The 16,538-nt window shown below is 38.2% G+C and overlaps 1 protein-coding gene and 1 non-coding gene across 2 annotated transcripts in view; one reads left to right on the top strand and one right to left on the bottom strand.

The window, feature by feature from the left end:
• COPB2 (COPI coat complex subunit beta 2) overlaps nt 1–12,475 on the bottom strand; it is a 33,809-nt gene extending 21,334 nt beyond the window's left edge. The window contains exons 1-5 of the mRNA XM_003942598.3: nt 12,350–12,475; nt 6,683–6,820; nt 2,784–2,870; nt 2,459–2,585; nt 1,462–1,610 (exon numbers count right to left, since the gene is read on the bottom strand). Coding sequence (XP_003942647.1) covers nt 1,462–1,610; nt 2,459–2,585; nt 2,784–2,870; nt 6,683–6,820; nt 12,350–12,352 — 504 coding nt within the window. The 5' untranslated portion in view covers nt 12,353–12,475. The remainder of the gene's footprint in view (nt 1–1,461; nt 1,611–2,458; nt 2,586–2,783; nt 2,871–6,682; nt 6,821–12,349) is intronic.
• On the top strand, nt 11,048–11,151 carry LOC120360877 (U6 spliceosomal RNA). Its single transcript, XR_005577278.1, has one exon. It is a non-coding gene; the product is annotated as a U6 spliceosomal RNA (small nuclear RNA).
• Nucleotides 12,476–16,538: the final 4,063 nt, after the last annotated feature.

Below are 16,538 nucleotides of genomic sequence, written 5' to 3'. Positions count from 1 at the left end.
ATTACTGCTTAATTAAAAATTTAAAGTGTAGAAAATGGTTAAAAATTACCACAGCACAGGATTAAGCTTTATCTTTACAAATATTTACTGAGTGCCTACCATATGGGGGGCCCTGTGAGGAGTATAAAGATGTGTAACAAATGTTTATCAATTACTGTATAAAATAAACTTTAGTGGAACTGAAGACAATTCTTGTTCTCAAGATAAACCTAATTTAGTAAAAAAGCTTAAAACTAATTTCAAACTTAATCTATCTCAAAAACAAGGATATAATGCTGATTGAATGGTAGAAAAAAAAAAGAAAAAGAAAATAAGGAAAAAAAAAGCAAGGATAATCCAATGAAAGGCAAAATAACTAAGGTCAAAACCCTAAGATATTCGGACATATAACATTTTACATAAAGGAAAACTAGTAACAGTGCTACATAGGTAAAAGCAAAATGTGTAATTAACAAAATTAATTTAAGTCTATGCATAGGGAACTATTTCAAACATTATGATTAAAAGAAGGAGCAAGATTGCACTCACTGCAACATGTATTAAGCATCTAGGACAGGTAAGGCGCTTTGCTGTTTGCTACTGAATGTATGGGGGAAGCAAGTGACACACAGTTTCAGGGGAGAAAGATTTCCAAAAAGATGTAATTATAATTCAATTGGAGAAAGGCTGAAACAGGCAAAAAGCAGTGGAAAAAATGGGATAAGCATAACTTGCTTTGTCTAGAGGTGAAGTAGATGTCTGACAAGAGCTCCTCAAGAGTAAATATTTGTGCAAAGCCTTAAAAGCTGAGTAGTTCTCTGGAGGAAAATATATCAAAACAGGAAAACAAAGAGAACTGCAGGCACAGGGAACAGTTCAATAAAGTAAGGTTTTGTGAACATTCATGGCCTCTCTAGAGGATGGTGAGTAGACAGTAGGAGTTGTCGCATAGTAATAGCCCAGGCTAGTCTTGGAAATCCTTGTATTCCACACTAAGGCATTTGGACTTTATCCTTAGATCAGGAACTGACAAGATGAAATCTGTGTTTTAGAAAGATAACAGACAGCAGTGTGGTGAAATGGAGTAAGAAGGAGAGAATAGAGGCATATGGAATTTAAACGTAAAATAGATGAACAATGAGCAGAAGTCAATAACGAATACACTAAAAGGAGAAGAAAGTAGTAACCTAGAAAAGATACTGGCATTTTCTTACTCTGGGTTTCCAAAGGCTAAACAATTTTTATAACATGCTGCTTCCACAAAGAAAAATGCTCCTTCATTAAGAGCACTGAGTTGCCACAGTATTTTTCTAAACAGAACAGGTCTTTTAGATTAAAATGAGAAGTCCTATTTTGACTTCAAAATAGGCTTTTGAGAAAAACTTTTAAGATGGGTAAATTTCTGGCCGGTCAACAGTAAAACACTTAAGGCAAGTATAGTTCACTAATAATGATAAGTGACACACAATGTGAACACCCTACCTTGATAGTCCTGTCCAAAGAGGCACTGGCAAACTGGTTATTATCTTTGGGGTTGATCACAATCTGCATAACATAATGGGTGTGTCCTTCAAACACTTGCGAGCAAGACCATTTTTTATCCCAGTCCCAGAGCTTAATAAGCATGTCATCTAGGCCAAAAGAAAGTCTCAGGTTAGTGTTAATTTCTATATTTTTTTACTTCAGAACTAAGACACAGTCTTCAAGGGAAGCAAACCTAACACAAATCACATAATCCATTACTTACAGAAACAGAATCAAAACCGAACAGAGTTTTCAAAATGCTTACTTATCTTAAAAATACTTTTAACTCTCCATAGAAAAGTGGAGATAAATAGATGAAAAATAGCAAATATGAAAATTTTGTGCAAAAACTTAAAAATTCAGTGGGCATTAAAGAAGGACAAAAGAGTAATAAAAATTTGATTAGAATCTAAGCATGACTGAATAGTGATAGCAGTGACTATGTAGAGAACAAGCATTTGCCCTGACAAGGCTGGTTTTTAAAAAGTTTTTAATTAGTTCTCAATTTTTAGTTTAGAAACATTTCAAAGCGCTATTACCAATTCAGTGCTACTTCTTTTACCAGTCCTCCAAGAGGTCTACTGTTTATACATAATATCAAGGACCGAACTAGTTTAAATACAAATATTCAACTGACTTGGGTCTATGGTAATCTGCCAAAAACTCAATCATCAATATGTAAATGACCTTTCTGTTCAGATGTTTAAACATCTCAACTTGCAGGTCTTCTCTGACAGGAATTGGAGCAATCATTATACAAATCCTAAGTACAGTAGATATTTCATTGAAGTACAAACACAAGGAGCATTGACAGCACAGTAATGGATCTAAACAGTTTAAAGGCTGCTTGGAATCAGAATTCTATTTGTAACAGCGGTTAAAGAATAGCATGTGTCAGTGAATGAAAATGAATTACCCAAAGAGATGCACATGACCAAAAGAGGTCATCTCTTACCACTGCTAGTTAGAATGAAAGGCTGGGTTGGATGAACAGCAATACAGCGAATGTAGTCTGAGTGTGCTTCAAACATATGAACTCTCTCCAGAGTATTGTAATTGAACACTCTAATCTGCATGTCATCCTAGAAACGGAAATTTTAAAACCATCAACTCTATTATCAATTATACAAAAAACTATTACAGACTCAAGAAATGAAGTCTATGCTGCAAAACATTGCTGTAATTAACAAAAGAAACTGGGACTCAAAATCCTGCAACTAACTTACATAATCATTGACCAACTCAGAAAATGGGAATAGAGATTCACATTAATTACTTACTGCTCCTGTCACAACCCAATTCTTCCTTGCAACAAACTTTGCAGCTCGAACAGGAAGATCACATACTTCAAATGTCTTCACCAGTGTCTAAAATGTAATAAGAATACACAAACTGAGCTATACGAAAATAACCACAAAATCTACTCTGCGATATTTCAAACATCGAATTTTTTAAATGACTTCTCATTTTAATATACTCTCAAGCTTAAAATATGAAAGCTTAACATTTAAATGTTTTAACAAGACCAATTGTCTTTTAGTAGATTCAAATTTAAAACACTTTTTAAAAACAAGAGAAAGCAAATGTCCACAAGATGATATTCCAGATCCTCTGTGATCCAGCCCTTCCCTCCCTTTTCCAGCCTCACTTTTGGCTACTCCCAGCCTCATCGCTCCTGCTGTTCCCTCTGCCTTGAAAACCCACCCATGGAAACTGGTACTTCCCTTTCAGAATGTAGCACCTCATAATTATGTTTAGTGCCAATCTTTCCTGCTAAGCTCTCCGAAGGCAGTAATATTTTTCACACTGTATATGCAAAGCTAGGACAGTGGCTGGCACACAATTAGTATTTAATAAGTATTTGTTGAATGAATTAGCTCTTAGTTTTTCTTTTCTTTCTTTTTTTTTTTTTTTTGAGACAGTCTCACTCTGTCACCCAGGCTAAAGTGCAGTACAGTGCCATCATCTCAGCTCACTGCAAACTCTGCCCCTTGGGTTCAAGTGATTGTCATGTTTCAGTCACCCAAGCAGCTGGATTACAGATGTGCACCACCATGCCCAGCAAATTTGTGTATTTTTAGTACAGATGGGGTTTCACCATGTTGGCGAGGGTAGTCTCAAACTCCTGGCCTCAAGTGATTCACCTGCCTCAGCCTCCCAAGTGCTGGGATTACAGGCATGAGCCACTGCACCCGGTCAGTCTTTTTGAAATTGAAACCCATAAAAGTGACTGATGAACAAGGTATAATTCTTTTGCATGCTTTAGCAATATGATTCCATATAAATGTTATTTCTTTTTAGTAAAACGTGAAAACACAGTGATTTACTTGTTCCTCCGAGCTGCTGAGAATGGAATTATATAGCATAAAGGTAGAAAACAAGTAGACCCTCCTAAAAAAAGGAGAGATAATGGTACCTTTTTTATCCTCCTTCTTTGATACCTGTTCTTAAAATTCTGAAAGTCAAACTATTATTTTCCAGTCCTTTTTTGTATCAGAGGGCAAAAATGAAAAACTAAGAAACATAATATAATCTTACTGACTTATTAACCATGTGCGCTAAAAAAGTAATAGGGACTGGTTCATAAGAACTGTTGAGCCTACTATGGCTTTTCAAGACAGAGTTCAACGATTCTTTAGACACAGGCTGAATGAAGAGGGACTTCAGCTCCAACCTGTAGAATTACTACCAGCTGACTATGATACAGACACTGAGTAGACAGAACATGTAATCTATAACACAGCAGAAAAATCCACAAAAGCTCATGAGGAGACAACAAACCCAGGGATCTGCTGAGCAGTAAAAATAAGGTAGATGCAGAACAAACAGCCAAGGTTCAAGACCATGTTAGGGGATATGACTGATGCAAATGAAGAGTAAGAAAGGCTACATATGCAATATGGACAAACGCTCAGTGTCGATTAGGAAAGTATGTCTAATGACTAATACTTACATGGTACTTTATAGGTTTCATTCACAATTTTATCTAATTTTATTTGATCTTTTTGACAATCCTGTGATGTAGGGAAGGCAATAATTTCATCCTCACTTTAGATTAATAAACAGAGGCTCAGCATGGTTAAAAGGCTCGCCTATATAATTTAATCAGCAATTTAATCAGCAAGGTGGCTTCAAATCCTAAAATACTGTTTTTTCAACCACTGCATGTACCAACTCAGAGAGTATATAATATCTCCATATTTGAAATTCAAATACATCTGAATTTACTTCCAAAAACGTTTTTGGCTCTCTCAAGAATTTGCTCTCAATACAGAAGTGGTAAATAACTCCTGTTGGTGCTATAAACACAGGGGAAAAAACCGGGAGAACCAAAGACAGATCAATCATTGAACAAAGACTTATTGAGTATCTACTATGAGCCTGACAGGGTGTCAGGTAGTGCCCCATGCACTGGACCAACAGTGGGAAACAAGATGAGAATAATCCTTGTCCTCACAGAACCTCCATTCTTGGAGAAAAGAATGAAATTAAACGTGAAATTACCAATTAGATGAATGAAAGGGTATAGCAGATGGTCCTGTTACATGGCACAAAAAGGTATAGATAGAAGAGAAAAAGGAGGCAAAGTGGAAATGCAGATAAAGCAGAGATATATTACAATAAAGCCTAGAGAAAGATTAGAAAAGTATGCCTGAGTTTTAGAACATAGGACAGTCAAGTGATAGAGCTGAGAGACAGGTAAACGTAGCTGATAAGAGAGAATCCCTAAGAATAATCAAGGAGCGAGGACACCAACGTATCTGTTAAACATAAAATCAGAAATATTTTAAACATCTAAAGAACTAAACCAAACGGGGGGAAAAATGGTTATTTGCATCAAAGCAAAAAGAATTCACAAGATCTGAAATTGCCAAGAACAGAAATTCTGAACTAGTGATAAGTGAAATGCGTATTATTCATTCATAGAACAAATAAATTATTGAACACTTACTACGTACCAGGTAATGTTATAGGCTCTGGGATACAGCAGAAAACAAAATGTTAATTTGTATAAAATGTCACTGATGGACTATGATATGGTTTGGATTTGCTATTCCCTACCCGAATCTCATATCGACCTAGAGGAAGGCCCTCGTGGGAGCTGATTCGATCATGGGGGTGGATTTCCCCCTTGCTGTTTTCGTGATAGTGACTTCTAACGAGACCTGATGGTTTAAAAGTGTGTGGCACTTCCCACTTCGCCCGCTCTCTCCTGCCGCCATCTGAAGAAGGTGCTTGCTTCCCCTTCGCCTGCTGCCAAGATTGTAAGTTTCCTAAGGCTTCTCAGTCGTGCTTCCTGTTAAGCTTGTGGAACTGAGTCAATTAAACTCTTTCCTTCATAAATTACCCAGTCTTAGGTAGTTCTTTGTAGCAGTGTGAGAACGGTTTTATAAACCATCAGGTCTCATACAAGGTATGAGTTTAGTATACAGACATTTTTGTTTTATTACAGTGAGTATAAAAGTGTAAAGGTGTTTTTAGGTTTACTTCTGGCTTTGGTTCCTTGATCCTATTTTGCCATTTTAAATTCCTCAAATGCCAATTTTACCTGGATTTCAAGAACTTAACTTTAGACACAAATGTATGGTATAATGCTAACTATATGCTTTGTACTCTTAAATATAGTCTAGGAAGACTGGAAAATATGAGACAAACTAATTTGAATGATATGTTATTTACACAGGTGAAAGAGAATGAGTCAAGCATCTAGGCAGACAATCTGTAAGATGTGTGTACAATCAAAAGCTGACTATAAATATTTCCCTGATATAATCTACAATGCTGAAAGAAGTATCTGCATATCATTACACTGAACATTTAAGGGAAAAAATAAATTTCAAAACATCATTCTTAAGACACAATATTCACTGAATGGAAAATTAACAAATACTTTAACAAGTGATCCTATAATAGCATCAGTTTTCTCAATTTCGAAAAAGAGCTAATACTACCTAAGTCAGAGTTGTTATATTTAAATATTGTATATAACATACTCAGGACAGTTTCTCCTATAAACTATCCCTTCATACATGTTAGTTCCTTCATATTTAAAATACTGTGTACCAATTTGAGAAAGCAGTTTGTATATAGCTTCCGGATTCTGTTACTTCTTCTCTTTCATTATAAAAACAGTCTAACATAGTATTTTATTTCTAATAAAGTCTTGAAAAATTCCTACCTGTGTTTCATGATTCCAAACACACACACTGCCATTGTAAAGACTTGCCAACATCCATGGCTCTGTAGGATGCAAATCCACACTCTTAACTCGATCAGATCTAGCAGTTAGCTTTCTTTTGATATCAAGTCGCAGAGGCTAAAAAGAAACATTTAAAACAGTGCATTAACAGGCCTATAAAACAATCAGTTACTACTTTGCTAAGTTGTTGACACAGTTTCAAGTCTAAGCACCTATTTCTTCACTCACACATACAAAAAACAGAATATTTAACATTTTAAGATTTATAGCAGCAGTCTTCAAACTTTTTGCTCTAAGGGTTCCTTCAGTCTCTGAAAACTTCGAGGACCCCAAAGAGCTTTTGTTCATGTGAGTTTTATCTGTTGATATGTTACCATGTTAAAAATTAAACCTGAGACAACTTTATGTATAATTCATTTTCAATTAACAAAAATAGATCTAGTAAATGTTAACTAAAATAACGTTTTAATGAAAAATAACTGTTTCCAAAAAACATTAAGAAAAGTGGCTGTATTTTACATTTTTGCGAAACTCTTTACAATCTGACTTAACAGAAGAGAGTTTCTCATGTCTGCTTCTGCCTTCAATATGTTGTGAGATGTTGTTTTGGTTAATGTATACAAAATAATGCCTAGTCTCACAGATACCTAGTTGGAAAGTGAGGAATATCTTAATAGGGTTTTCAAGTAATAAGATGTTACTCTTCAAAATTCAAGTAGTAGTTTCTTAAAGGTTACTTGCAAGGTAAAATCTGAAACCATATCAATAAGCTGTTTATACTTTGTTACATTAAAATCCATTGGTTTAGTCCACACTTTGAATGGATCTTTCTCTCATGCATGTTTTTGTAACATTAAGCATTGGTCATTTGGAAAATGCCAGTTCACTGAATTATGCACATCTTCTAGATGCTGACAACATCATTATACTTTATAAAAAAATTACATTCACTAATTTCACCACGTACTTCAACTGATAAGCATAAGCCTTTAACCCCTGGAAATTCATCAAGTTCAGAGTTTTTCAAAGTTCTAATTTTCACTTGAAAGCTCTAATTTTATCATTGGCAACAATACAGAGACAAGCCAACCTCTTTCAGGTTTTTAAAAAATGTCTACCAAATATTCAAGTCTGAATAAGCAGAGTTTCTCAGTCACAGTTTCAAGTAAAGCTTACGACTTAAAACAGCACAAGTGCTTTTCTCTGAGACAACCACCATACTTCATTATGCAGTAGAACTGATTTATGCACACTCTCCATTTCACCAAACAGAATTTAAAAGATGCATACTGAAGTGTGAAGGGGTAAAAAAATTTTTACTGTTTCATCAATGACATTCTTAAGTGAAACTGGCTTTTTAAAAAAATTGTGTAACAATGAAGAATATACTGTCAGTACAATTTGGTGTCACTTCACTAGCAGTTTTACCTTCCATTACTTTTACACCATCAGTGCAAATATGAACATTTTGAAAGCTGTCAATAGAGTCTCATTGTTAAGAAAATAGTTTTAAAACTGTGGACCTCCTAAAAGAGTATTAGGGACTCTTAAGAAATCCTAGACCACATTTCGAGAAGCTCTGGTTCATAGAATTAACTAGGAAATAAATTTTAAATATTCACAAATCACAATTTTGTGCCCGGGTCAATAGTGTCATATCAGATATTCTGAAGAAGTGTTATTCATGAAGTCTTAGTAACCCAAAAGCATAATATTAAATTAAGTTCTTTGGAGAAAAGTGGTAGATTTATCTTGGGAAAACATTATTAAGTACTAGGTAATGTAATATATGATCAAAGAAGGTTATATCCCTGTGCATGACAGCCTCTGATGTCAAATGGGAATGTTGGAAATATTTTAATGGATGTAAATTACAGAAACTTAATGAAAACTGGAACAATCTAAAACAAAAACGTTCACTCAAGTCAGAAAATACTAATAGTTTATAATAGCCTTTTTCCAGCCAAATTATTCCTTTGAACTACAGAAAAGACAATGATTTGAATAACTATTTTTTCCATTCTGAAAATAAAATGCCATTGTAGGAGAAAAGTTAATTCATAATACACAATGATATCTTAGAGCAATGGGCTTAATTCTCTCTAGGAGGCATGCTGTGAAAAGACTGATTTAAAATACACTTCCCCTTCAACAGGTCTTAAACACAACTTAAAAGCTCATTTGGCAAGTTGAATTACTGTCAAATCTTTATTGCTATGATATTCTATGATGATCATAAGTAGGACAGAAATTTAAGGTTACTTTTGAATATAAAAAGATCTAGCAGAGAAAATTTCCTAAGACAAAACACCTCAATGCTTTTACGCATCTTTTTGGGGGAACGCTATCAAATTTGGGTCACTGACTACTTCAAGTCTTGTTCTATCCACACCTCCTTCACTTTCAGCAACAACCTTTACCTCTTACTTTAAAAGATCAGAGTTCTCTGGCTCTTCTCTTCGATTTCTTCAAAAATGTTTTCACTGTCATCAATCCCTTCCTCTCTATCTCCAATTTTCTTTTCTTTCTTTCTTTCTTTTTTTTTTTTTTTTTTTGAGACAGCGTCTTTACTCTGTCGCCCAGGCTGGAGTGCAGTGGCGCGATCTCGACTTAATGCAACCTCTGCCTCCCAGGTTTAAGCAATTCTCCTACCTCAGCCTCCCGAGTAGCTGGGTACTACAGACACCTGCCACCACGCCTGGCTTGTTTTCATATTTTTAGTAGAGACAGGATTTCACCATATTGGGTAGGCTGGTCTCAAACTCCTGACCTTAGTTTTCTACTTTCAAATCATCTTCACATTCCTTGCTAGTTCAGAAAAACAAAGGCTTTCTACTTTATCCATTTCTGAATTCTGTCCCATAAATTACTATCACAAATTTTAACTTCTTATTAAATCTCTTCAGAGTGAATAGGTATGAAGCATCTATTATGTACCAGACAGGAACCATGGTGAGGGTTTACATACAAGCCAGCATATCTCACAATTTTCCTCCAGTAAAGAGGAAACTGGACACTTATAAATTGTGAACATTTTACTTTAAAACATTTTAAATTATTGATTATTGAGTAAAAGTGATGCTACATAAGTTGAGCCAGAGAACTCTGAGCAACCCCAGTAAACCTCTAATACTCCCAAAGCACAAATCTCAGTTTAAAACACAACAGGCAGCTGGGTGTGGTGGCTCACACCTGTAATTCCAGCACATTGGGAGGCTGAGGCAGGCAGATCACCTGAGGTCAGGAGTTCAAGACCAGCCTGGTCAACATGGTGAAACCCCGTCTTTACTGTAAATGGGGGAAAAAAAAAAAAAAAAAAAAAAAAAGCTTAGCTGGATGCCGTAGCACATGCCTGTAGTCCCAGCTACTCGGGAAGCTGAGGCTGCAGAATCGCTTGAACCTGGGAGGCAGGGGTTGCAGTGAGCTGAGATGGTGCCACTACTTAACAGTTAAGTAATTATTTTGAATAAGAAAATGTACTAGATACTTTGGGACAAAGATGACTAGGATGCTCACACTGTAAACTCAACTCTAAATGTCTCCCTCCATCTTCCAAAAGCTGGATGCATTTAGGAGCCAGCTTAAATGCCACTGTCACCAGTAAGACCTTTCTAGTTACCCCAATCTGAAGCATTCTTTCCTAGGGAATCCTATAGGATTTCATTTTAATTGTCCATGGTACACTTGTGTACACATATTTCCTTGCTTTCTAGAGTAGATGTTCCTTAAAGGCAGGGTCATTTCTTGTACATATCTTTATCTCCAGATCACCTTATATATTTGAGTATGGGGGTTTAAGTCATGATGGATTTAAATTTCAGTTCCATTACTCATTTCAGATGCACAATATTGGGTAAATTTACTTAACCTCTGAAGTTTAACTGATATAAAACAGGGATATTATCTACCTCTCAATGCTATAAGAAATTAAGAGTTAACCAGTTACAGCAGTGCCTGACCTACAGTAACCACCTCATAAACGTAAAACTCTCCACAGATGCTGTGAGAATTAGGCAGCGATGTTTAGCAAAGTGCATGGCAGAGTAAATATTCTATGGTAAATGTGCAAATGAGTAAATTCACGTTTTTTATTTTCCACAAAGGATTTAAAATACATTAAAAAATGAAGGCAGTATTTCCTTACATAAATACATTGGTAAATGTAAAGGCAGCAAAAGAAAATGAAATTAGGTAGATCTACGTGCCTTTTCCAAAACGTCCATTACCGCAACCAAAGCAGACCCAAACTAGAGCAGGTGGTTAGTAATAAGAAGTGCTCTAATTAAGAGGCTTGAGGACTTGTTCAGGGACTGTAACCTAGGTGTCCAAGAAAGTTCATGGATGGTGCTAGCTTCAGCAGCACATATATTAAAATTGGAAGGATACAGAAATTAGTGTGGCCCCTGGGCAAGGACGACGCACAAATCCCTGAAGCGTTCCATACCTTTTATAAAACAAATTAAAAAAAAAAAAGAAAGTCCATGGAGGGGTGTGGGGGGTGGTGGTGGTGAAGAATGCAAAAATGTTTGTTTCACTGTGCATTTTTTATGGGATTATTCATAACTTTTTACTGTTTCCAGTTCCAATTTTGCCACAGCTAGCCTTACAGAAACTTAAAAATATTTTTTAACTGAAGAGGAGGGACTTAATCCTTAGCGTCTTCAAGCTGCAAAATGTTCGATTCTGTGCTTCATAGACAAGTTTTTCTTAAAGGCAGAAAAATGTTTAAATGTAAAATTCTTTCTTTTTGAGATGGAGTCTCGCCCTGTTGCCCAGGCTGGAGGGCAGTGGCGCTATCTCGCCTCACTGCAACCTCGGCCTCCCAGGTTCAAGCGATTCTCCTGCCTTGTTAGCCGCCTGAGAACGGCTGGGATTCCAGGTGCGTGCCACCACGCCCGGCTAATTTTTTTTGGTATTTTTAACAGAGACGCAAGATATTCTTACACTATTGTTTTCTTTCCTTATTATTATAACACTCTTGTGCAAACTATTCTAGGGCGTTTTTCAGGGTTATGGTGATAATAACAAAGTGCTCCAACAATTGCTATTCTGACCAGCCACTGTATCTGCAAATGCATAAAAGCATGCCAGCCAGTGTTAGAAACAGCACCCACTTCCTCCCAACGCTGCTTCTCCCCCTCGAAACCTAAGAGCTGAGAAACCAAAGTATTCGAAATTCCATTTTTGAACCCATATACTTTTTTTTGGGCTTCTCTACTTAAGTTTATAGTTTGTAGTCAGCACACACCATTCCCGGAATAAGGCCAACAGGACTGGAGATTAACTGCCACCGTTTTAAAGGCAAATTTAAGGAGTTTTACCAAAGCTTCCTACCGAGTTCAACATTTTCGGCCTCCGTATTTCCCTACACCACCGACCCCGCTGCAGAGTGCAGGAGCTCCGGCAAGCGCCACAAGCGCTGGGGAGACAACCCCTCACTAGCAGGCACTGCCTCCCAAATCATTGCGGCTCCCTGGGCCCCACCGCCTTCTCCCTTCCTGGAATCAAACCGGCCTAAGACCCTGCAAGGCCGGAGGCGGCGACCGCAGCGGGAGCCCAGACCACTGCTTACCGCGGCCCTCAGTCCAGAAGCCCCAGGAATCGGCCGCAGCCTACCCCGTTCCCTTCTGCGGGGAATGGACCTACCATGGCTGTGTTGGTCCGAGCCTGGGCACCCTCGTTTGTTACCGGCTACGCAAACCTGAGAGAAACCCACCGGCCCGCTGACCGTCAGGCTGACTGACGTGGAACTTCCGGGAGCCGCTTCTCGCGAGAGTCAGAGGCCAGGGCCGGAGCGCCTGCGCAAATGGCGCGCAGGACCCTCGTTTCCAAAGCCCCGCCCCAGTTTCCTAGGCAACGTGGCCACGCAGGCCGCGGGGAGTGGACCTGGCACCGCCGGGAAGGCGAGGTGTGGCCTAGACTACTGTTGGAAGGGCCCTGGGGCTGCTGAACTTGGACTCCGACCAGAAGATAGAGATTGAAACAATGAGGAAAACGAAATGCCTAATCGCCACTGGACGCTGACTACGGGGCAGGCTCCCCAGTGCTGGGGTTGTCTCGCAGGCCGAGAAGCGCTATAGGGCTTCCTCGAACTCTGGCCCTGAGGACGAGGAACGGCGAAAACGACACTCCAGTGTGTTCTGGAGACCGGTGCGAGGCCCAGGGAGTTCTGATTAAGGGAATTAAGGGCACTGATTAAGGCTGAGAGGAGGCGCGCCGGGAACTTCAAGTTGTCCTCGGGAGACTACAACTACCCAACTCTGTGTGTGTGTGTGTGTGTGTATGTGTGTGTGTGTGTCTTTTGTTGAGCATCGGCTTTGTTATTCATTCAATAAATATTTAGCAATCTTAAGCAGTGTGCTAGACATACTTTCCTCTCAAATGTTCACATCAAACCTGAATTATCTCCATTTAATGATGAGGAAACGAGGGCTCAAAGAAATGTGTCCTAGCCAAGACTGCATAGTAAGTGGTAGATAAAACCTCAAGTTGGGTCGCGTGCGGTGGTTCACGCCTGTAATCCCAGCACGTGGGGAGGCCGAGGCAGATGGATCGCCTGAAGTCAGGAGTTTGAGACCAGCCTGGCCAGCATGATGAAACCCCTGTCTCTACTAAAAATACAAGATGAGCTGGGCCTGGTGGCGGGCGCCTGTAATCCCAGCTGCTCCGGAGGCTGAGGCAGGAGAATGGCTTAGAACCTAAGAGGCGGAGGCTGCAGTGAGCCAGGATCGTGCCACTGCACACCAGCCAGGGCAACAGAGCAAGACTCTTGTCTCAACAAAAAACCTCAACGTTTGTGCTCCTTTTACTACATGAAAATGTCTTTTCATTAATGTGGCTGAACTCTACAGTAAGAGCCTGTGCTGTAGGCTTTGAACAATAGTTTGAGAACATTTGCCTACTGCACTTCACATCCCCTCTCGTTCCTTTTTTTTTTTTTTTTTTTTTTTTAAAGAAAACACGTGGACCAAATAAAACTTGTCCTCTGGTTACACGTACAAACGTGTATCTTTAACTTGGAGAAAACTTGAAGTCTTTTTAGACCTCCAGATTTTCAGAAAAGCAAAAAGAAAAATTATATGTGTGTGTGTGTGTGTGTGTGTGTGTGTAGGTAATGCTAATCAGAGGGAGATGATTTTGCATGAAATTATTTGGCTTTAGTAGAAGCCCTGAGCCAATGTGACTGTCCTCGTGGGCCTCAGTTGTCATCTTAAAAAAAAAAAAAATCGAGCTGCATGTTTTCTAAAGATCCTTCCGTTTTTTGTGTGTGTGTTTCTTTGGCATTCAATAGTGGAAAGAAGAGTCTTGAACTAACTTTTAGTGGCAGCGGTGTGTTCTCATGTAAATTGAGACTAATAATTCTGATAATTGCATACTTTGCTTACTCTGGAGTGACCGAGGATCCTGAGTTGAAAAAAATTATATGAACTATACCTAATTTGCTTGAATAATGGAACTTTCAATATTTCTAATTCCTGAATACTTTTGCACTCAAAAGAGTATTTTTGGATACGGCACAGTACTAAGTAATACAAAATAAAATTATGTGTCTCTATTGTTAAGGGGCTCAGCTGGGAATACTTAAATCTTTGTACACGACTGGGTACCTAAGGATCTACCTAGCTGGTGTTGTGGGCCTGAACCCCCAAGTGTCATGCTTACTTGGACTGTTTTTTCCATTTTTTCCACTGCAATTAGCCAAAATTATGTCCTGAAATTGTAGACTGTAAATCCACTCTTTTAACCATTATATACTGAATCTATATACAAAGCATGATACTAGGTGCTGCCTTATGATATTACTCATAAAATTTGGTATTAGATTTTGGTCGAAATAAATTTTAAAGAAAATTCTCAAATAGGAACTAATACATAAACATTATATATACGTGTGTATTTCACTACGCCTTCAACTGTGGGTTTAAAATAAAATCTTTTGTTTACTTATTGGTTTAGAGGAGACTGGAGGGTTAGGCAAAATAGCCCTTGAGAAGAAAAGAAATATAGACAAGCTGGCAAATTGGTAAAGAGTTTCCCGAGAGGTTGGCTGCAATTGACTAACATCTGAAAGTCTTACCTGGTCAATTTCTAGGATAGCTGTTTCAGCCCTGCCTTTTTGCAGGTGCTGGTAGAATTCCAAGTGGGAATTCAAACTGCAGTGCCTCTGTAAGTATCCTATATACACCTTTCCCTCCCCACCCTACTTCTACATCTTCATAAGAAGTTGAGGAAATGAAAATAATTGCTTGAGAAAGAGTCAGGGTTTTTATCATTTTCTTCGTAATTATTTATTTATTTTGAGATAGAATCTCACACTGTCACCCAGGCTGAAGTGCAGTGGTGCCATCTTGGCTCACTGCAACCTCAACCTCCTGGGTTCAAGCCATTCTCCTGCCTCAGCCTCCCCAGTAGCTGGCACTACAGGTCCGCACCACCACGCCCAGCTGATTTTTGTATTTTTAGTAGAGATGGGGGTTAGCCATGTTGGCCAGGCTGGTCTCTAACTTCTGACCTCAGGTGATCTGCCTGCCTTGACCTCCCAAAGTGCTGGGATTACAGGCATGAGCCACTGCACCCAGCCTTGTTTATTATTTTAAAATATACACGTGTCATCACTTAGCTAAGTGGTAAGTATTAGCATGAATAAGAACCTAGTTTCTCCCTTCAAGGGGATTACAGTCTATAAGCAGGAAAGGTTATTTATGCACAAATAATTGAATATCAGGCAGAATATGAGTTCCCTAATGAGAGAAGTACCAATAAAATACTCTGAAGATAAAATATGCAGCTGGGGAGATAAGTTACTTGAAGGATGTAAAATCTGAGGTGGACTTAGAGGTGTAGAGTATGTGGTATGTTTGAGAACCAAAAAAGTTCCAATTTGGTTGGATAATGGTATTCATTCAGAAGAACAATGAGGGAGAAGGTTGAAGAGGAAGATTTGGGCTAGAACCTGAAGATTTTTAAATCGGGAGGAATTGGGCTTTGGTTCAAGCAGTTGGAACTCATTGGGCCAGAAAAGAAATCTGTTTATATCTGTACTCCAGAAGACGTATCTTTTGTTGATGTGTACGACACAATGAAAGAAGTTGAAACAGCGGAACTATACAAGTTTGGTGGAAGTGACTATGGAAATAACAGCAATAATGAAAAACGTTTATTAAATGCCCACTATGTACATACCTGCCATTGGAATCCTTACTTTGCATTTCATAAAGTAATTCTAAAAGATAGGGATTATTTTCTTCAATTTATAGATGAAAAGCTGAGGCCTAAGTTGATTAAGTAGTATACCTCATGCCACATTGCTCATGAATGACAGACCTGAGATGTGAACCTAAGTCATATTTAATGATATTAACACCCATTTTACTGGATGGTAATTTCTCCTTTTTTCCCTGAGAAGCTAGAATCAACTGGATACAAAAATGAGTTTGCTGAATTGAATGAGTAGGAGACATCCTGTTGCTGATGTTTTTGATCTAATGAACCCAGAGGAATATCTTTAATCAGAGGAAGATGTGGAGCCAGTGAATAACAGTGAAGCCAATGAAGGAACAATCAGAGAAAGAGATCAAGAAAGAAGAAACAGTGAAAGAAAAAGTGGAGTCAGTGAAAGAACAATCAGAATAAGAGACCCAGAATAACTGTCACAGAAGGAAAAGAAAGGGAAAATGTAACCGGGTGACTAGCATCTTGATAGCTTTAGAGAATTTAAGGAGGCTTAGTAGTTGCAAAAACTATTGCCAATGAATTAAATGATTATGAGGACACTAGTAGCTTTCAAAAAAGTCGAGTAATTCTAGGGGAAGCAAGTTTACAAAGGGCTTAGAAA

Source organism: Saimiri boliviensis, chromosome 9 (assembly GCF_048565385.1).
Source record: "Saimiri boliviensis isolate mSaiBol1 chromosome 9, mSaiBol1.pri, whole genome shotgun sequence".
NCBI classification, from domain to species: Eukaryota; Metazoa; Chordata; class Mammalia; order Primates; family Cebidae; genus Saimiri; species Saimiri boliviensis.
The sequence above is the reverse complement of the archived record's forward strand: the minus strand, read 5'-3'. Positions and strand labels throughout refer to the sequence as shown.